The sequence below is a fragment of the Danio rerio genome, chromosome 15 (assembly GCF_049306965.1).
Source record: "Danio rerio strain Tuebingen ecotype United States chromosome 15, GRCz12tu, whole genome shotgun sequence".
Taxonomy (NCBI): Eukaryota; Metazoa; Chordata; class Actinopteri; order Cypriniformes; family Danionidae; genus Danio; species Danio rerio.
Window position 1 is genome coordinate 49,827,583 of NC_133190.1, and position 20,806 is coordinate 49,848,388.

Here is a 20,806-nt window from a genome sequence, read left to right on the forward strand (position 1 = left end):
AAGAAAGCTCCGTCCCAGCATAATGCGGGAGATGTGCTGTGGAAATGGGGCTGTTCTCAATTCTGCTCTGGAAATGGGTCACAGCTTCTTGGATTTTTATGGGGGTGAAAAAGTCAAACAGTAACTTTGTAAGTAGTTATACTGGCAGAAATCAGTCCATGTCAATGTCAAAGGCGTTGCAATGGCCAATCACATAGAAAGGAGGCGGGGGTTATTGTATAGACCATTTTGAGGGATATAAACAAAAACAATTGTCCCAACGTATTTCCTGCTTGACAATTTTAATGTCTATAGCTCTGAGAGTCCAAACAGAGCCACATATTGATAAATAATGTTATGATAGCAGTTTTAACATGAAGTTTTTATTGAAATGCGTCTTGTTACAGTAATAACATAGTTAAAGGGTCACGAAATACCAAAACACATTTTTTGAGCTGTTGACAGTCGTATATGTGTCCCACACTGCTAAAAACACTATTAGGACACCTATATTTCACTGAAAAGTGTAAATTGGTTGTTTTTGCATTATTTCAAGCAAATTCGTACTTCCGGTTTGAAACGAATTTTTGAAGCTGCGTCACGGTCATGAGATAATAGCGTGTATTCCAGCGTGCAGACTGGACGTCTGTGCCAGAGTGTGTCTTATTACGTCTTACAGTGTGATGCATTAATGCATGAGTAAAGCTTGGTTCAAACCAATCAGCACACTCTATTGTGCAACTTCATTAATATTCATTAGTCACAGTGTTTAGACGACAGAGACGCCACGTTGTGTTGGCAAAACAAGCGTGAAGTGTTGCTTTTATAGTTTGCTGCGGTGAAGTTTTGTTTTCATTTTCTCTCTGTGAGAGCGCAGCTGGAGTCACGTGTGGATTAACAGTGTACGCGACGCTCGACAACAATAACTTACGTGTCTAAGGAGGATTATTGTTTACCTGAGAGCTGTTCTCATCTGCAAACGCTGAGATCCGGATTTGCTTGTAGTCTCCTCTTAATAAAGACGCGGCTCTAGTTGCTGGTGATTGTTCTGTCTCTACAGATTTGGTAAGTGAGCGACCAGTGCTCTTTGTTTATTTAGTTTGTTCTTATCGAACTAACTATCGCACCGAATGTAAACATGTTAGCACTACAACCAAACTTTAACCTCGTGTAGGATTTTCACCGGATTTAGTGACCGGAATAACACACGCGGCTTTCTGACGCTACCTGCCGTGTGCATCTAAGTTTCCGGGAAATGCAGAGGTTTTTTTTTTTCTCTCATTCGCCGTGCGGTATCAAACATTGCATGAAAAATACAGGCTTAGAGCAGCTCCTCGAATCAAATATCTCGTTTGTCGTGAGGGGCATGACTGAATTCCCTGAATGAAAGAGCCAAACTGCAGTTAAAGTCCAACATTTAATAATTTGGCAAATAATTCGACTACAGATGTCCATGTAAACACAGTCACTTTCTCCCCTGTGTGTGTGTGTGCGTGTGTGTGTGTGTGTGTATGTGTGTGTGTGTGGTTTTGACTCTGAATGTCAGCGCATGCCCAAATAGACACTCCCACACCATGCCTCTTTTTTTTCTCCGACACTCCCCCTAAACAGAGCTGGACACGCCCACTTTTCTGACTTTGTCCAAAGTAGAGGTGTGAAAACACCCTGCTGAAACGAGGGGGTTTCATGGCCCTTTAAATAACAAGCAGGGAATGTTCACAGGCCAATGACATGACCACATTGAAATGGTCTATATACTGAAGATGAATGAATCCACTCATTGTGGATATGTACCCTCGTCTACATTTTTGGAGGGAGCAAATTATGTTGCCAGAGGTACGTCTGGCTGCATTTTTTCTTTATAATGAACACTATGGCAGTGTTTCCCAGAGATGGGTTGCGGCTGGAAGGGCATCCGCTGCGTAAAAACGTGCTGGATAAGTTGGCGGTTCATTCCGCGGTGGCAACCCCGCATTAATAAAGGAACTAAGCTGACAAGAAAATGAATGAACTATGGTAGTGTGACACTGCTGATGGCTTCTGGGTTTTTTTTTTTTGCGCTACATGCTGACCGCTTACCTCTGTTTAGTCGGCTTTTTCACTGTTACCAGTTTGCCAACTGACTCACCACGTGCCTCATCAGACTTGAGAAGCAGAGGGAAGATGCCTGTGACGACAGGGTTAGAGTCTGGAGAAGAACAGTTGCAGAAAGCTGAAAAAACAAAAACACAAGCCAAAAATTATAATAAACAAGTGAATAACAGGGTGAGATTGTGGTAAAATCTGAAAGCATGGTAAAAACCAGGCAGCCGCGAGGGCTTTTCTTCATCTGGATTGTTTTTGAAACTATCAGTTGGGTTTAGTGAAGGTGATGGGTGGGGGAATCGGTCAGTCAGTCAGTCAACAGTGGCCTCTGGTGGATTTATGTGAGAACAGCAGGCAAGAATGGCACTCGTGACAGAAATTTGAGATCTGAAAAAGCATACACAGCGGCCTCTGGAGGATTCACGAAAACAAAACTGCAAAAAAAAAAAAAAATCCTAGGATGTATTTTGTGCTCTCAAGAAATGTATACAGGGGTACATATTAATAATGAGCCTAAGTTGCATTGAACAGAGTGCTCTAGATTTAACAAGGGAAAACTAAAGCTGCGTAAGCACATAATATTATAATACATAAACAGTGAAATCTAAATGCTGGGTTGTTTCAACTGGAGGGCAACGTAGTGGCGCAGTCGATAGTGCTGTCACCTCACAGCAAGAAGGTCGCTATTGTGAGCCTCGGCTGGGTCAGTTGGCATATCTTTGTGGCGTTTGCATGTTCTCACTGTGTTGGCGTGGGTTTCCTCCGGGTGCTCTGGTTTCCCTCACAGTCCAAACACATGCGGTACGGGTGAATTGGGTAAGCTAAAATTGTCAGCAGTGTATGTGTGTGTATAAGAGTGTGTGGGTATCCGCTGCGTTTAACATATGCTGGATAAGTTGCTGGATAATTGGTGACCCCAGATTAAATGGACTAAGCCGAAAAGAAAATGAATGAATGAATGAATGTTTCAACTGGAGTTTGGATGGTAAAAAATATGAATATGGGTTACTGTAAATTTAGCTTTAAATCAATTTTGTCCCAAATTATGTTATATATATATATATATATATATATATATATATATATATATATATATATATATATATATATGAGCAATATCACATGAGTAGCAGTGCGATATGGCTGTATATCGGCACTGGTGGGAGGCGTGCGTTGGCACTAGGCCGCAGGCTGAATGCCTCAGTGCCTCCACTAGTGCTGATATAAAGCCATATCACACTGCTACTCATGTGATATTGCGTTTATACAACAGTTTGACGACATAATTGTGTATATAAAAACTAAATCAAACATGGAGAGTCTCAAAAACCCCTATGTATGAGGAACTACTTTCTTCCGCGTTGTATTCAAATCATGACAGTTAAACAGCTGAGCAAGCATCTTATAAACTTTAGATCTGTAGTGTCTGCTTTTTGCTGCCTGTATGTGGGCGGAGTGATACACAAAGGGTAAAGAGGCTGTACGGGTGCTGATATTGCCTAAATATATCACGGCTATCAGCCAATCAGATTCAAGATAAAACTGTTGTATAAATATATATATATATATAATGGTCAATGTAAAAAATATCCATCAATTAGCAGTTTTCCATATTGTTGGATTTCATGTTTTTATACTTTATTTCTGCTTTTAAATTGCATTATGGGATGTTGATCTTTCTTCCAACTATTTTTTAACCTTGAAAAGCTCTAAAAAGTGACTATTATGAACATGTTTAATAGTTTGCAGTGCTGTATTGTCTGGGTTGGTGTTGTATATTAGGCTACAAACACCTTGTAGCTGCCAGTGCATTTTCATTATTTTAAAGACCTATTTTACTAGATATAATTTCTCATTCATTAAATTATTTTAAACTACTAAAATGTCAATAAAAGTCACTTTGTTAAACTGAAAAGTTGAATTTTCAACATCAGAAGTGGACAGAGCAGAGATCAACATCCCATAATGCACTTCACCACCGAAAACACACATGTAATGTTCATCCGCATATATTTTTTACAGTGTTCAGTTTTAGTACAACTACTGTTATACTTGCATATTTTAATATTACATATAGTATATTAGTATTATGTGGACGTGGTGGCTCAGTGGTTAGCAGCACTGTGGCCTAACAGCAGGAAGGTTGCTGGTTCGAGTCCCGGCTGGGCCAGTTGGCATTTCTGTGTGGAGTTTGCATGTTCTCCTCTTGTTGGCCTGGGTTTCCTCCGGGTGCTCCGGTTTCCCCCACAGTCCAAACTCATGCGCTATAGGGGAATTGATGAAGTAAACTGGCCGTATGTGTGTGAATGAGTGTGTATGGATGTTTCCCAGTGCTTGGTTGCAGCTGGATGGGCATCCGCTGTGTAAAAAATATGCTGGAAAAGCTGGCGGCTCATTATTCTGGGGTGACCCCTGATGAATAAAAGGACTGAGCCGAAGGAAAATGAATGGATGAATATTAACATTATTACATTAGTCGCAGTGTAAAAACAGAGCTGAAAGCTGCAAAAGTGGAGTCTTGTAGAATTTAACATGCAGAAAATGTCTTTTCCTCTATGCAAATCTCTTGTTAAAAATCTGAGGCGTTTCATTTTTCTTCTGCTGCGAATAAATTACAGCTGATAAATTCAGTTTTGTGGACGGAGAGTTTGAGAAATCGATGCGTTCACACAGAAATCCTGCTGTTTCTGCTGTCCGTGTGTCAGAGTTCAGACGGAGACTCGCACTTTCTCTTTCTTTGCGCTGATTACTGGAATGTCATTCAGTGTCAGTCATTAAGGCTAATCAATGGAGTGTGTCCGACGTGCCTAATTACCCTCGACACCCCAATGATCCTGCAGCAAAGGTGCTGTAACGGGTGAAGGCCTGTCTTTTACTGCACTGCGCTGCGGCTCATTCAGCTGAGCAATCGGCTCTTTTATTGAAGCTTCAACTAAACATGCAGACTGTTAACATACAGAGGGGGAAATAAGTATTGTACAGGTCACTCTATTCTCAGAAAGCATATCTCTAAAGGTGCTGTTGACTTGAAATGTTTTACCAAATGTAAGTAGCAATCAAAGAAATCCACATATGAAAAAGAAAATAAAACGAATTCTTTTGCAAAGTAAGTTATGCATGATAAAATTAAATGATGCAGGGGAAAAAAAGTGTTGAACACATGAAGAAAGGAAGGTGTAAAAAAGCATGGAGAGCCCAGACAGCAGCTGAAATCTCGCAGTAGTTCTTCAGCAACCCTCTGCCTATAAAAATTGTGTTGACACTAAATATACTAATAAAATAGTTTGAACAAGCAACAAAATAATTGTATTAGTTTTATTGAAGTAACATTTTAGTTTTCATCATTAATATTAATTTGAGAGTACTTTTAAAGCACTATTAAAAATATTAAATGTATTAATTTAGTAAAGCTGAAGAACATTTCATATTATATTATATTATTATATTATATTATATTATATTATATTATATTATATTATATTATATCATATTATATTATATTATATTATATTATATTATATTATATTACATTATATTATATTATATTATATTATATTATATTATATTATATTATATTATATTATATTACATTATTTTATATTATATTATATTATATTATATTATATTACATTACATTACATTATATTATATTATATTACATTATATTATATTATATCATATCATATTATATTATATTATATTATATCATATTATATTATATTATATTATATCATATCATATCATATCATATTATATTATATTATATTATATTATATCATATTATATTACATTACATTATATTATATCATATCATATCATATTATATTATATTATATCATATTATATTACATATATTATATTATATTATATTATATTATATTATATTATATTATATTATTATATTAGGGGCTGCACAACAACGCAGTGGGTAGCACATTTGCCCCACAGCAAGAAGGTCACTGGTTCGAGCCTCAGCTGGGTCAGTCGCGTTTCTGTGTGGGGTTTGCATGTTCTCGCGGTTCTTTCCGCTGTAGTGACCCAATGAATAGAGGCACTAAGCCAAAGGAAAATTAATGAAAGAATATTATATTATATTATATTATATTATATTATATTATATTATATTATATTATTTTATATTATATTATATTATATTATATTATATTATATTATATTATATTATATTATATTATATTATATCATATTATATTAGATTAGATTAGATTAGATTAAATTAGATTAGATCATGTTGTATATGCAAACACAAACAAAATAAAATACAAATTATTTTACCAAAAACAAACAACTCCATTAAGCACAATTTCCAAATATTTTATTAAATGTCAAATTACTTACCACAAAGATACAATTAATATAAAGTATTTTTAATATGTTTAGTATGTTTAGTATCGCAACTTGATCTACAATTAGAGGGATACAAAGTTAGCTTTAGCTCTACTATAAAAGATCTGGGTGTCATATTAGACAGCAATTTAACTTTTGAAAATCATATATCCCATGTCACAAAAACTGCCTTCTTTCATCTGAGAAATATTGCTAAATTACGAGGTATCCATCTCTGACACAAAAAAGCTAGTCCATGCTTTTATGACTTCTAGGCTGGATTACTGTTATGCACTGTTTGCTGGCTGCCCAGCATCCTCTATTCACAAACTTCAACTAGTACAAATTGCAGCAGCCTGAGTTCTGACCAGGTCTATACAATATGATCATATCACCCCAATGTTATTCTCCTTACACTGGCTGCCTGTTAAGTTTCATATTGAATTTAAAATATTGCTTCTCTCCTATAAAGCTCTAAATAATCTAGCTCCTGTTTATCTAACCAACCTTCTGTCTCACTACAATCCAACTCGCTCTTTAAGATCTCAAAACTCAGGGATTCTGGTAGTATCTCGAATAGCAAAGTCAAGTAAAGGAGGTCGAGCCTTCTCATTTATGGCTCCTAAACACTGGAATAGCCTTCATGATAATGTCCGAGGCTCAGACACACTCTCTCAGTTCAAAACTAGATTAAAGACCTATCATTTTAGTAAAGCACACACTCAGTGCATCACTTAGGGTTATGATACATAAATGTGCTCCACACAGGTTTCTGCATCTTGTTTATGTACACTATGAACAGCAGTTGTGCTAGTTATTCTGTTTATTCTCTATTTCCACCGTACTCATCAGTATCAAACACTCATCATACTCATGCAGATACTCATCCCGAGGCCCTCAGACTATGCAGCACCACTGACTCGATCCAAGACCAGCAACGAGATGACCCCAAGATTTCCATAATCCTGGACCAGGCCGTATCCTGAGCAGCTGCTGTGGTGGTCATGGAGGAGTGGAGAGCATGAGACGCTCCAGGGACAGACGAGTCTTCGCTGAGGTCCAGCTTCCAGCCTCCGGCGCCTAGACTGCAGCTCTGCACAAGACGTTTGGCCAGTGGAGAAATGGTCGTGCCCTGCTGAGTCTGGTTTCTCTCCAGGTTTTTTAATTCTTCACTCTTCAGTTCTTCAGTTTTTTCCTCGCCGCTGTTGCCTCTAGCTTGTATGGTTCAGGATCTGTAAAGCTGTGCATGGAAGGATTTGCTCTTCAGTGTTTGGACTCTCAGTAGTGATTATTAAAGCACACTGAACTGAGCTAAACTGAACTGAACTTCAACTCTGAAAACTGAACTACACTGTTTCAATCTACTATAATCTTCTATGTGAAGCTGCTTCGACACAATCTACATTGTAAAAGCGCTATACAAATAACAATGAATTGAATTGAATTGAATGTTTCTCACATTAATTGTTTCTCTTATCAGTGATCTGTAATAAAAGAAAGTTGTCATATTTAATATTACATCCCAATGTATCAAATCAGACTTCAATCTGCAGCAATATCTGTTCCATCAGCTTTTGTTTATCAGACTGAATGCCTGCAGGTCATTGAATCCTTTATTGCAGGTAGGCGTAATCAACTCTATTAGTTAATTGCAGATTGCGTCCTGCACTAATTTTAGGCTGTTTTTCCAGCATTATCTGATTTGAGCAATTCATTTCTATCAAACACCATTAGTTAAAAGCCTCAGTGTATTTATTAAAAATAGTCTAGAAAGGCTGAGTTCCCTCATGATAAATACTATAGTCATTTATAATAAATACTAAAGCCTTTTTGAACCGTACTACAGTAACGTGAATTATACTTTATGTATTATGGTATCAATAACACATTTTTAATTACAGCATACTACAGTATTAGCCCGTAGCCAGCACGCAATTGTGGGAATTTATACCTACCTGACTTTAAATAGTAACAGTTTCTGACTCCAGTAAGCTACAAACACAAATTAGGCATCATTGGAAAGAAGACACTTTGAGCTGTGAAGTGAACTGACTTTAATTTTTACTTTAGGTGTATTGTAGCATAATACTCATTGTAGTTATGAAAAACTACAGTATTGGCTCATTTGGTTATATTACTATAGTTGTTGTGTTACCATAGGAACTAAAGAATCATCACAACAGATCAATTACTGTGGTTGTTGTGTTACCATAGCAACTATAGAATCACAACAACAGATCAATTACTGTAGTTGGCATGTTTCCATGGCACCTATAGAATCATCACAACAGATCAATTATTATAGTTGGTGTGTTACTATAGCAACTATGGAATCACCACAACAGATCAATTTCTATAGTTAGTGTGTTACCATAGCAACTATAACATCACGACAACAGATTAATTACTATAGTCTTGTGTTACCATAGCAACTATAACATCACGACAACAGATCAATTATTAAGGTTAGTGTGTTACCATAGCAACTATAACATCACGACAACAGACTAGTTACTATAGTCTTGTGTTTCCATAGCAACTATAGAATCACCACAACAGATCAATTACTATAATTGTTTTGTTACCATAGCAACTAAAGAATCATCACAACAGATCAATTACTATAGTCGCTGTGTTACCATAGCAACTAAAGAATCACCACAACAGATCAATTACTATAGATTGTGTGTTACCATAGCAACTACAGAATTAATTCCAGTACTGTACTATAGTAAGGTTTAATAAATACACTTAGTTGCTATACACATGTAGTACGCATTATAATTACTAGTATTTCTTTCTATGTTTGAACTATTGAATCTGATATAAACTGATTTTGTCATTTTATGCTTTTTCATGTCATCACACTTTTTGAAAATACTTTAATATTGTGTTTTTTAAACATTCTATAGTACAGTGTAATATAATATGTTTATGTATTATAGTATATTATAGTGTGTGTGTGTTGGTGTGTGTGTGTGTGTGTGTGTGTGTGTATATATATATATATATATTCTGTTTTTGTCTTACATGCTTTTTGGAACCGTTCTTCATTGGTCTCGATTTCTTGTGGTGGTCAACTCCAATTTACCTCCCAAGTCCGCCGACGTACATGGCGAGCTAATAGGAAAACTGGCAACAGCTGAAAAGCAATCCACATGGAGGTAAGCGATCAGGTGGTAGCATGTTAAAAAAACAAAAGCTATCAAAGGTGTCATACCGCCCTGTAGCATTCGTTTTAAAGACAAAGGCTGCATTTACACTGCAGATCTTGATGCTCAATTCTGATTTTTATGCTGACCTGCTAACATCATCTTTTAAAAGTGACTCGTATCCGATCGTCAGCACTTACACAGCACACGGCAAAGGCGCAATGACCAAGAAAAAAAAAAAAGAGTGGGCGCTGACTAACAGCTGATAATTAAAGATTGCTCTCTTCTCCATTCCTGTATGAAATCTGTTTGCAGCTGTTTCACTATATGACAGAAAGCTTCTCATTTGTCCATCTTCTTTTGATATATCGGCTTTTTTGAACCTTTAGGCGTCTTAATGTAATGTCCATGTATGCACGTGATGTATGCACTAGTTTTATATTAGTTTACATTGGCTACGTGGCAGACATTGCGCTGTCTCGCTCTCGTTAACATGCTTAAACACCTGTGCTATATGACAATATAAAAGCTGTTTAGGTAAAAGATGAAAATCTGAGCTACCTGCTTACAATGCAGACAAGAGAACACAGAAGCGATTCATATCGAATTTCCACATATGAACAAGGCCTGAATCTGATTTGAGTAAATCGGGATCCATGTGATTCGTCCCGCGGACGTTTCTGGAGACCACGATTTACGTGGCCGGAGGTATGTAAAGGTTGGTTTTTTTCGAGCGAACGCTGCGGGGCGGTGTGGCGCCGCTCCGCCTCTCCTCTTCGCGCTCGCCGGCCGACGGCTCGCCTCCGAGTGGAGGGCTTTCCCGACGCAATCAGTTTGTCCGCCTAGCTCACAGCGTTGCGTCGGCGGAGCGGAGGCCCTGAAGGAGGAGGAGCCGGAGCCGAAGCCGGCCGCGGTGGACGACGACCGGGATTGAGTCCGGGGAACAGCGGGTTCCGGAAATCAGGTAAGACGAAAAACGGAATCCGGAAAATAAGGGCGAGAACGCGGCGGGATCCGAAAACGGGGGCTTTAGCTTTTTTTTTTTTTTTTTTTTTTTCAATCTGGCGGCTTTTCGCGCGAGAACGGCGCGGGCGCAAATGCCCGAGACGCGAAAGACGAGACGAGGTGCCTGCCCGAGACACGAAAAAGTGCGCACATCGCCCTCTCGCGGATCCACGAAAACAAAAAAACGCTCGAATACGTACCTCCCGGGACGTAAATCGCGGTCCGCAGAAACGTCCGCGGGGCTACGTTTCCACAATGAGGCCGGGTTGGATTCGTTCCTGCTTACACGTACATGGGCCATATCCGATCTCTGCCACATGACTGGAGAAAAATAAAATCACAAGTAAGTCACTTGAGAAGTGCAGCGTAAATGTGGCCAAAATGCAGCCATACATAGGCTACCTTTGGTAGCAAAATTTTACGCTCTCCAGAAGCGTATACAGGGGTATGTATCTGCAATAAGGCTGTGTTGCATAGAACAGAATTGTGCAGAAACACTGTAGTGTTTACTATAAATCAATTTGTTCACCTGGTTCTTCATGTTGATTAGTAAATATACAGTGTTGATGTTTTAATGTGTACAGTAGTGATGCAGGACATCTTCCAAATATTATAATATTCACAAAAGCTGCAGCATACTGTAGTGAACTGACAAACTGTAATATATAACATAGCATACTTTAGTTTTACCACAGTTAGCTGTTTTGTATTGTAGTATAATATATCCTATAGTTGTGGTAGAAAGCTACAGTACTGGATCATTTGTTTACATTACTATAGTAGTTGTGTTACTGTATCAACTATAAACTAAACTATAGAAGTCAAGTACTTTACTAGTTATAGAGTGGTGGAGTAAACAGTGTAGTGTGTACTATAAATCACTATAATGCACTATGTTGATATGGTTCTTCATGTTGATTAGTGAATATACAGTGATGATGTTTACAGTAGTGATGCAGGATCTCTCCTCTTCCTCTTCTCCAGGGTGTGGTGTTTATGCGGAAGAGAAGAATCATGTTTCCATTGACTAAAACACAAGCTCTGCTGGATCGATGTCTCTCTCTCTCTCTCTCTCTCTCTCTCTTTCCTTTTTCTTCTTCTCCTCCTCGTTTCTTCTTCTCCTCCTCCTCCTCGTTCACACTCTGCTTTATCAAGGTCATCTCGCCCAGATTCTGCAGTGCAGCGACAGCGCCTCCATCTGGCGTCGGTGTGCACACGTCACAAAACAATGTCATAAATGGATTGAATACGTCTTCCAATAAGGAACATTTAAATTAGCATACATTTAAATAAAGAGTTATAAGTCATAAAAGTAACATTGAAACCAGCAACTAACACTAATAGCTTAATAAACTACTAATTAGCTGGTTATTAATACCAGTAAGAGTTAGTTAGGTTAGTATAGAAGGTTTTGGGTAGGATTAAGGATGTAGAATAAGATCATACTTTATAACTGCTAATGAATAGTTCATATCTTAATAATAATACACAGGTAATACACTAGTATTTAATAGCAATAATTGTGACCTAAACTAAAGTGCTGTCAAAATAAGATTGCTAAAAGACAACGTACTTAATAATGTTTAAATAATAAATATAATTTATATATCTAATAATAATGGTAAATAATATTTAATTACACTTTAATGACGCTGGGTCATACTCAAGTTTTTTAAAAAATAACAAAAATATGGTTTTGCCCATATTTTAACTAATATATTTTAACTTTGGAGTGTAAATTATTATTATTATTAATATTATGATTATGATTATTATTATTTTTTATTCTTAATAATAATATTATTAGTAGTAGTAGTATAGTATTGTTATTATTAGTGTTACTTTGTTATTAACATCATCAATTTTATTATTCTATTTAATGTCTACATTATTTTATTTTGTTTGATTTTCATTAAGGTTACTGAACTTTAGATTAATGCAATTTTAATTATAACTTATTAAAACCACATTAATTAGCTATTACATTGTTTTTGAAACCTCATGTAATAAAAAAACAGATTCAACTGAGATAAAAATTTTATACTAACTAACTAACTAACTAACTAAATAAAATTTATACGAAACTATTTAATGGTTTAATGTTCATTATGGTATCAAAATAAAGCATTTCATTTTGCGTCGCCATTGTTACAATTATATTTATAATTATTATTATTGTTCTTATCATTATTGTTATTATTATTATTATTATTATTATTGGGCGAAGCAGTGGCAGAGTAGTGCTGTCGCCTCTAGGTTGCTGGTTACTGGTTCGAGCCTCAGCTCAGTTGACGTTTCTCTGTGGAGTTTGCATGTTCTCCCTGCGTTCGCGTGGGTTTCCTCCGGGTGCTCCGGTTTCCCTCACAGTCCAAAGACATGCGGTACAGGTGAATTGGGTAGGCAAAATTGAATGAGTGTGTGTGTGGATGTTTCCCAGAGATGGGTTGCGGCTGGAAGGGAATCCGCTGCGTAAAAACTTGCTGGATAAGTTGGCGGTTCATTCCTCTGTGGTGACCCCGGATTAATAAAGGGACTAAGCTGACAAGAAAATGAATGATTATTATTATTATTATAATCATTATTATTATTATTATTATTATTATTACTATTATTATTATTATTATTGGTATTATTATCATTCTTATTATTATTGTTGTTGTTATTATTATCATTATTATTATTATTATTATTATTATCATTATCATTCATTCATTCATTTTCTTGTCGGCTTAGTCCCTTTATTAATCCGGGGTTGCCACAGCGGAATGAACCGCCAACTTATCCAGCAAGTTTTTACGTAGCGGATGCCCTTCCAGCCGCAACCCATCTCTGGGAAACATCCACACACACACTCATACACTACGGACAATTTAGCCTACCCAATTCACCTGTACCGCATGTCTTTGGACTGTGGGGGAAACCGGAGCACCCGGAGGAAACTCACGCGAATGCAAGGAGAACATGCAAACTCCACACAAAAACACCAACTGAAATGAGGTTCAAACCAGCGACCTTCTTGCCTTGAGGTGACAGTACTGAGCCACTGCCTCCCCCATTATTATCAGTATTATTATTATTATTATCATTATTATTATTATCGTCATCATTATTATTGTTAATTATTGTTTTAGAGTTTAATATAAAGCATTTTGTGACATGAAAAGCATAATATTGTTTAAAAACTAAAGCATAATTAAAAAGTAAATATATTGTCAAAACAGCATATTAAAACATACTATTGTCAGTAAACGCTGCATTTTCCAGCCTGTCCGGAAGCATCCGGAAGCATCAGCCTGACACTTGGACAAATAACAATCGCACTTGAGAGGATTCAGCAGACAAACGGCGTGATTTTCAGCCCAAACATTTCTTTCAGAGCTGTCAGGATGATAGCAGGTTCAGCAAACCCTTCGATTATCAGCTACAAACAGGCAGAAAACACTGATTTACTGCTAATCTGTCAAACGCCGCTGTCTGAAGTGTGTAATGGTTTGTAAACGCCACATAAAGACACGATTGAATAAATAAATGCATGAAAGAATGGCACAAATTATACAGCGCTGAAACAAAGCAGTCCATTAATTTGTGAACACAGGCTGAAACAATAGTCTGAGAGTGGATTAAGCAGTTAAAAATACAAAACAAGGGGAGACGCAGTGGCGCAGTAGGTAGTGCTGTTGCCTCACAGCAAAAAGGTCGCTGAGTCGCCGATTCGAGCCTTGGCTCAGTTGACGTTTCTGTGTGGAGTTTGCATGTTCTCCCTGCGTTCGAGTGGGTGATCCAGGTGCTCCGGTTTCCCCCACAGTCCACAGAAAAAGATCACTGCTTTCATTTTAATTATTCTTTGAACAGATTATTAAAAGGCCTACAGTATATTGACCGTGTGCACGTGAACATCCTTTCATTATCAAACACTGTATGTTTCACCTGCTTTCTTTCGCTTAGTTATTTTTGTAAATATGGTTTAATTATATTTTTTTTAAAACAGCATTGCTTTGATGGGAGATTGCTCCCCGTTTATGTGTAGTTAACTGCTGATCTGGGACTTTTAGCCCGGACAGATTACTGTGCATATTTTAGATTTATGACAATAACTCTTTCTTTAAATGTTAAGTTTTTTAAATAAACGTTTTGTTGAATTAAAAAGTGCACCTATAACGCTATATTCTCCTTGTTTTAACACATTAAAAATTTGTGGCTAATAAATACTTATTTAGTTTGGTCAGAGATAAATTTGGTGAATCCTTAATTTTGAGCCCTGAAAAGTCCTGTGAAATAAAAACTGATCGCAATGTGACACAACCCATTTGCTCATGCACAGTGAGCAAGCCAATACACAAACCACACATAAGAAGTGAAATGAATGAGAAGGCATGTGGATATAACACAACATCTAAATCAAGGCATTTTAGCATGTCAAAGTCAAATTTAGGCATATATATATAGATTTTCCCAATAAGAAAAGTGTGGCTAGTGAAAATGGCGAGTGGCTAGTAATGTTGGAAATCTACTAGCCAGAGTGGCTGGTGATCAAAAAAGTTCATGTTAAGCCCTGCATATATATATATATATATATATATATATATATATATATATATATATATATATATATATATATATATATATATATATATATTAGAGCTGTGAACCTACACTAGTCTCACGGTTCGGTTCGGTTACGATTATCATGCCATCGATTCGGTTCAATTCGATATCTCGGTGCATCACGGTGCATTGACGGTGCTTTCCATACACAGTTTTATATTTTCTTCACAGCAGCAGTTCTTGTATTAAAATGTATGAATATATTTATATTTATATACTATTTGTAATACAATTTTGTCATTTAATACAAACAGTCAGAAATATAAACCGTACCTTTAAACAACACGAGCATTTAACAAATAATATAAACAAATATAAATATCCAGCTCAATTTCTGATCCTTGTCTAGTTCTTTTACACCTCTTTGATTGGTCTCACCCTCAACAAAAACGGTTGCGATTGGCTCTTGCGCACTGCGTTCTTCACAGATGAGTGACACTGATAAGCGGCAGGCGGCAGCGGCGATCTCACAGCTGATGTATGATAGACACTGTGGAGGAAACTCTGCAGACACGCGCTCGTTTCTGTATGCAAAAGTAACACTGTAAAACAGCCGAGAAGAGAAGAAAAATCACGCCAGCAGGTCAAATGGGCCACTGTGTGTGTGTGAGAAAGAGAGAGAGAGACAGAGAGAGAGAGAGAGAAATGGAGTAGGCTACTTTCATTCTCTGGATCTCAGTGAAATAGGATCTATTGTTGTAGATGTCAGTGAAAGACTGATCCAGCAGACACACACAGTGAAATTGTGCACAGTTTATGAGTTTTAAGTAGTTAAAGCGTTGTAAATACTCGCGATCGCCTCCCTCGCGACAGAGCGCATATGAGGTAAATGACGTCAGTAATAACCGGTTATCATTATTACTGAACCGATACCGAATTGTCTGCGTCTGCATCGCAGTGCACCGAAGAAACGATTAATTTTGACACCCCTAATATATATATATATATATATATATATATATATATATATATATTTTTTTTTTTTTTTTTTTTTTTTTTTTGTAACGGAAAATAAATTGACGTATTTTGGATACAGCAAAATGTCTTTAAATAGTTCTTGAAGGAACACATTTGACACTGTTAAGGTACGAAGTGTCTTGTCGCTGTAGTGGTGCCTTCATAGATCAGTACCTGTGATGAAGGTACAATATTGTATCTGCTGGTTTTAAAACCAAAGGGACATTTTGGTTTCCCATGGTACAAATCATGTCCTTAAAACATACAAGCTGCAGTGGCACACATTAGTTTCTTTGTCTTAAGGTATATTTCTGTTCCATAATAAGGTGCTGCCCCAGTGAAAAGGGTCTGTACCTTCTTTGGTACCACATTGTACCATTTTTGTCTGAGGGTGTAGAATCTTGAGGAAATTAATGAACTTAATCCATTTTGAAATAAGGCTGTAACATGAAAAAAATGTGGAAAAAGTGAAGCGATATGAACACTTTCCGGATGCACTGTGTGTGTATATGTATATATATATGTATATATATATATATATATATATATATATATATATATATATATATATATATATATATATATATATATATATATATATATATATATACATACATATATATATACTTACAGTTGAAGTCAGAATTATTAGCCCCCCTGAATTATTAGCGCCCGTTTATTTTTTTCCCCAATTTCTGTTTAATGGAGGGAAGATTGTTTCAGCACATTTCTAAGCATAATAGTTTTGATAACTCATTTCTAATAACAGATTTTTTTTTTAATCTTTGCCATGATGACAGATAATAATATTCTACTTGATATTTTTCAAGACATTTCTATACAGCTTAAAGTGACATTTAAAGGCTTCACTGGGTTAATAAGGTGAACTAGGCAGGTTAGGGTAATTAGGCAAGTTATTCTATAATGATGGTTTGTTCTGTAGACTATAGAAAAAAAATTAGCTTAAAGGGGCTAATAATTTTGTCCCAAAAATGTTTTTTAAAAAAAATTTAAAACGGCTTTTATTCTTGCCGAAATAAAACAAAAAAGACTTTCTCCAGAAGAAAAAAATATCAGACATACTGTGAAAATTTCCCTGCTCTGTTAACATCATTTAGGAAATATTTAAAAAAGAAAAAAAATCAAAAGGGGGCGAATAATTCTGACTTCAACTGTATATACACATTCAGTCATTCATTTTCTTTTTCGTCTTAGTCCCTTTATTAATCTTGGGTCGCCACAGCGGAATGAACCACCAACTTATCCAGCATATGTTTTACGCAGCGGATGCCCTTCCAGCTGCAACCCATCTCTGGGTAAATTATAGTTAATATTATTATATATTTTGCACTTTTTATATCTTATCTAAAACAACAGTAGAATCGTGCTTGACTTGATCTTCCACTTGTATTGTGGGAAATTAGTCATTACTGTAAATATTTTGTGCAAACATGAGTTTAGCCTTCAGTATTTTGAAGAGAACTATTGTTTTAAGAGCAGCTTCATCTGAAACCACTGAAAACAGGTTTGACTCGCACTGCTTTGTTACATCATGGAAAACATGAGATAACGAGCTACTGACTTCTGCATTGTCACTCTGAGTCAGCACTTTTACATCAGTAACCATCTGCACGACTTTTCATTTTTACATCGGATGTAAACAGAAGCTTTTGATAATGTGTAATATGATCTGACTCAACGTAATGCAAAGCAATAGGTGCAACATATCTGATTGAAATCCGTATTCATAATTTGCCATATTATTTATTTTAAAATAAACAGCGTATGTAGGCCCTCATATGTACTGTCAGGCCACAATTAAGTTAATTCTGTATTAATAAACAATTTTTTGAAATAATATATTAATATATAAATAAGTCGGCGCCAGTGGTGTTTTGGTAAATGTGTCAACACATTCATTCTGGTGCTCACGGCGACCCGAGTTCGATTCCCGCCTCGATCCTATGCTGATCCTTCCCCTCTCTCTGCTCCCCTTGCTTTCCTGCCAATACTCTCTACTGTCCTATACAATAAAGGTGAAAACCCCTAAAAATAGTAATAATAAATATATAAATAAAAATGTCAAAATATATAATAAATTGTCATTAAATTCTTAAATCAATACACTTAAAATTAAATAAATAATAATAAATCATAATTAGAATATGTTATATTATTTATTCATTCATTCATTTTTTTTTCAGCTTAGTCCCTTTATTAGTCTGGGGTCGCCACAGCAGAATGAACAACCAATTTATCCAGCATTTGTTTTACGCAGCAGATGCGCTTCCAACTGCAACCCATCACTGGGAAACACCACACACTCATTCACGCTCATACACTACAGACAATTTAGCTTACCCAGTTCACCTGAACGCATGTCTTTGGGAAACCGCCGGAGCACTCGGAGGAAACCCACACCAACACGGGAAGAACATGCAAACTCCACGCAGAAATGCCAACTGACCTAGCTGAGGCTCGAACCAGAGACCTTCTTGCTGTAAGGCGATTGTGCTACCCACTGCTCCACCGTGCTGCCTATATTGTATAATATTATATTATATTATATTATATTATATTATATTATATTATATTATATTATATTATATTATATTTTATTATGGGGTGTTACGGTGGCGCAGTGGGTAGCACGATCGCCTCACAGAAAGAAGTTCACTGGTTTGAGCCTCGGCTAGGTCAGTTGGCCTTTCTGTGTGGAGTTTGCATGTTGCATGTATCCTCCGAGTGCTCCGGTTTCCCCCACAGTCCAAACACGAGGCTTGAACCAGCACCTTCTTTGCTGTGAGGTGATCATGCTACTGCAATACCGTGACAACCATTATTTGTTTTATTTTATTTTATTTTATTTTTTTATTTTATTTTTTTATTATGGAAATGTAGGCTATTTCCTATACAGTTGTAATTATTTATCAATTATTAAATAATGTTTAATAATTAACCATTTTTTATATTTGATGTAATTTTTCTATAAATATTAAAAATATAATTTATATGTAATTTTTGATTGTTGTTGTTATTAGTGTGGAGGCGATCGTGCTACCCACTGCACCACCGTGACGACCATTATTTATGTTTTTTCTTTTCTTTTCTTTTCTTTTCTTTTCTTTTCTTTTGTTTTATTTTATTTTATTTTATTTTATTTTATTTTATTTTATTTTTATTTTATTTTTATTTTATTTTATTTTTTATTTTTATTATGGAAATGTAGGCTATTTCCTATACACTTGTAATTTTTTATAAATTATTAAATAATGTTTAATAATTAACCAATTTTTATATTTGATGTAATTTTTCTATAAATGTTAAAAATATATTTATATATAATTTTTGATTGTTGTTGTTATTAGTCTTCTTGTTGTTATATTATATTATATTATATTATATTATATTATATTATATTATATTATATTATATTATATTATATTATAGAAATGTAGGCTATTTCCTATACAGTTGTAATTTTTTATTAATTAATAAAAAAATTTTGATAATGAACCAATTATTTATATTTGATGTAATTTTACTATTAATATTAAAAATGTAATTTATATATAATTAATTATTGTTGTTATTAGTATTAGTGTTGTTGTTATTATTATATTATATTATATTATATTATATTATATTATATTATATTATATTATATTATATTATATTATATTATATTCCTAATATGGATATATGCACGTGTATGTATGCATATAAATATGAAATCGCTAATTCCCGGCATAATAATCATATTTTGTAAGCATACAAAAAAGTTTCTGCCCTGGAGTATAAAAACGAATAAAATAAACACAATAAGGTCACCGTTTGCTTTTGTTTGGCTTTTCCGCCCACGCTACAAGACAAAGTTCATAATTTATTATGCAATCCGTCGATATTACACACCTGAAGGACGTGTCTGAAGATTGCATTACATCTGTGATCACAAAAACACGAAGACTGCGTGCTGTCTTTAAGCACAGAAAACAAAAGCCTCAGAGTTTTATGAGGCGGAGGAAACAGGATTGTGTGTTTGTAACCAGAGACTTCATGAATATTAATTAGGTCTGCGTTATCTGTGAATGTCGCTATAGTAATCCTGCAACATCCAAACCTGTGGACTTATTAATAAAACGGCTTGTTTATTCAGCTGTTGAGTTGAACCGCTGCCATCCAATCACACGACCGAACTCAGGCATTTATATTCATGAGTATGCGGAAGAAGGCTATGCCCTGCCCCGCCCCGCAGGTATAAAACACCTTCATGTCATCTTCAGACAGTTTGGCTCAACAAGTAAATGGAGTCTCCGCAGCTTTCAGGTAATTTAGTCTTGTTAACATCAATGTCAAATCAAATGAACGACAAAATAAAGCTACACGAGTATCTGTGATGCTTCTCTTTAAGTGTTTTTAGACACGTCAGCTTTCTTATAAGCTTAAATCGAATACAATGATCAAAAATATTGATCTGCATTGTTGTTTAAAAAGCCACAGTGTGATTTATTTCCAAATGATCTTTTGGGGCATTAACCTCTTAAAATGTTTGCTTGTTGTTGTTATTATTAATGTTTAATATTAATATTTGGTTATTAATGTATTCATATCTCTTATGTACTGCTGTAATTGAATTAAAGATGGTTTTATATTCGCACTTTCCTTCATTTAACGTTCCC

At 35.6% G+C, this 20,806-nt stretch overlaps 1 protein-coding gene and 1 long non-coding RNA gene across 3 annotated transcripts in view; one reads left to right on the top strand and one right to left on the bottom strand.

The window, feature by feature from the left end:
- Positions 1 to 6,378: 6,378 nt before the first annotated feature.
- LOC141377942 (uncharacterized) lies at positions 6,379 to 20,465 on the bottom strand. The gene is made up of 5 exons (XR_012391134.1): positions 20,040 to 20,465; positions 13,802 to 13,986; positions 11,512 to 11,763; positions 9,439 to 9,540; positions 6,379 to 7,648 (listed from the first exon to the last, which is right to left on the bottom strand). It is a non-coding gene; the product is annotated as an uncharacterized lncRNA (long non-coding RNA).
- Positions 20,418 to 20,806, top strand: part of LOC794425 (uncharacterized) — a 50,356-nt gene continuing 49,967 nt past the window's right edge. For both annotated transcript variants that reach the window (XM_073924145.1, XM_073924146.1), the window contains exon 1: positions 20,418 to 20,453. In XM_073924145.1, coding sequence (XP_073780246.1) covers positions 20,432 to 20,453 — 22 coding nt within the window. In that variant the 5' untranslated portion in view covers positions 20,418 to 20,431. The remainder of the gene's footprint in view (positions 20,454 to 20,806) is intronic.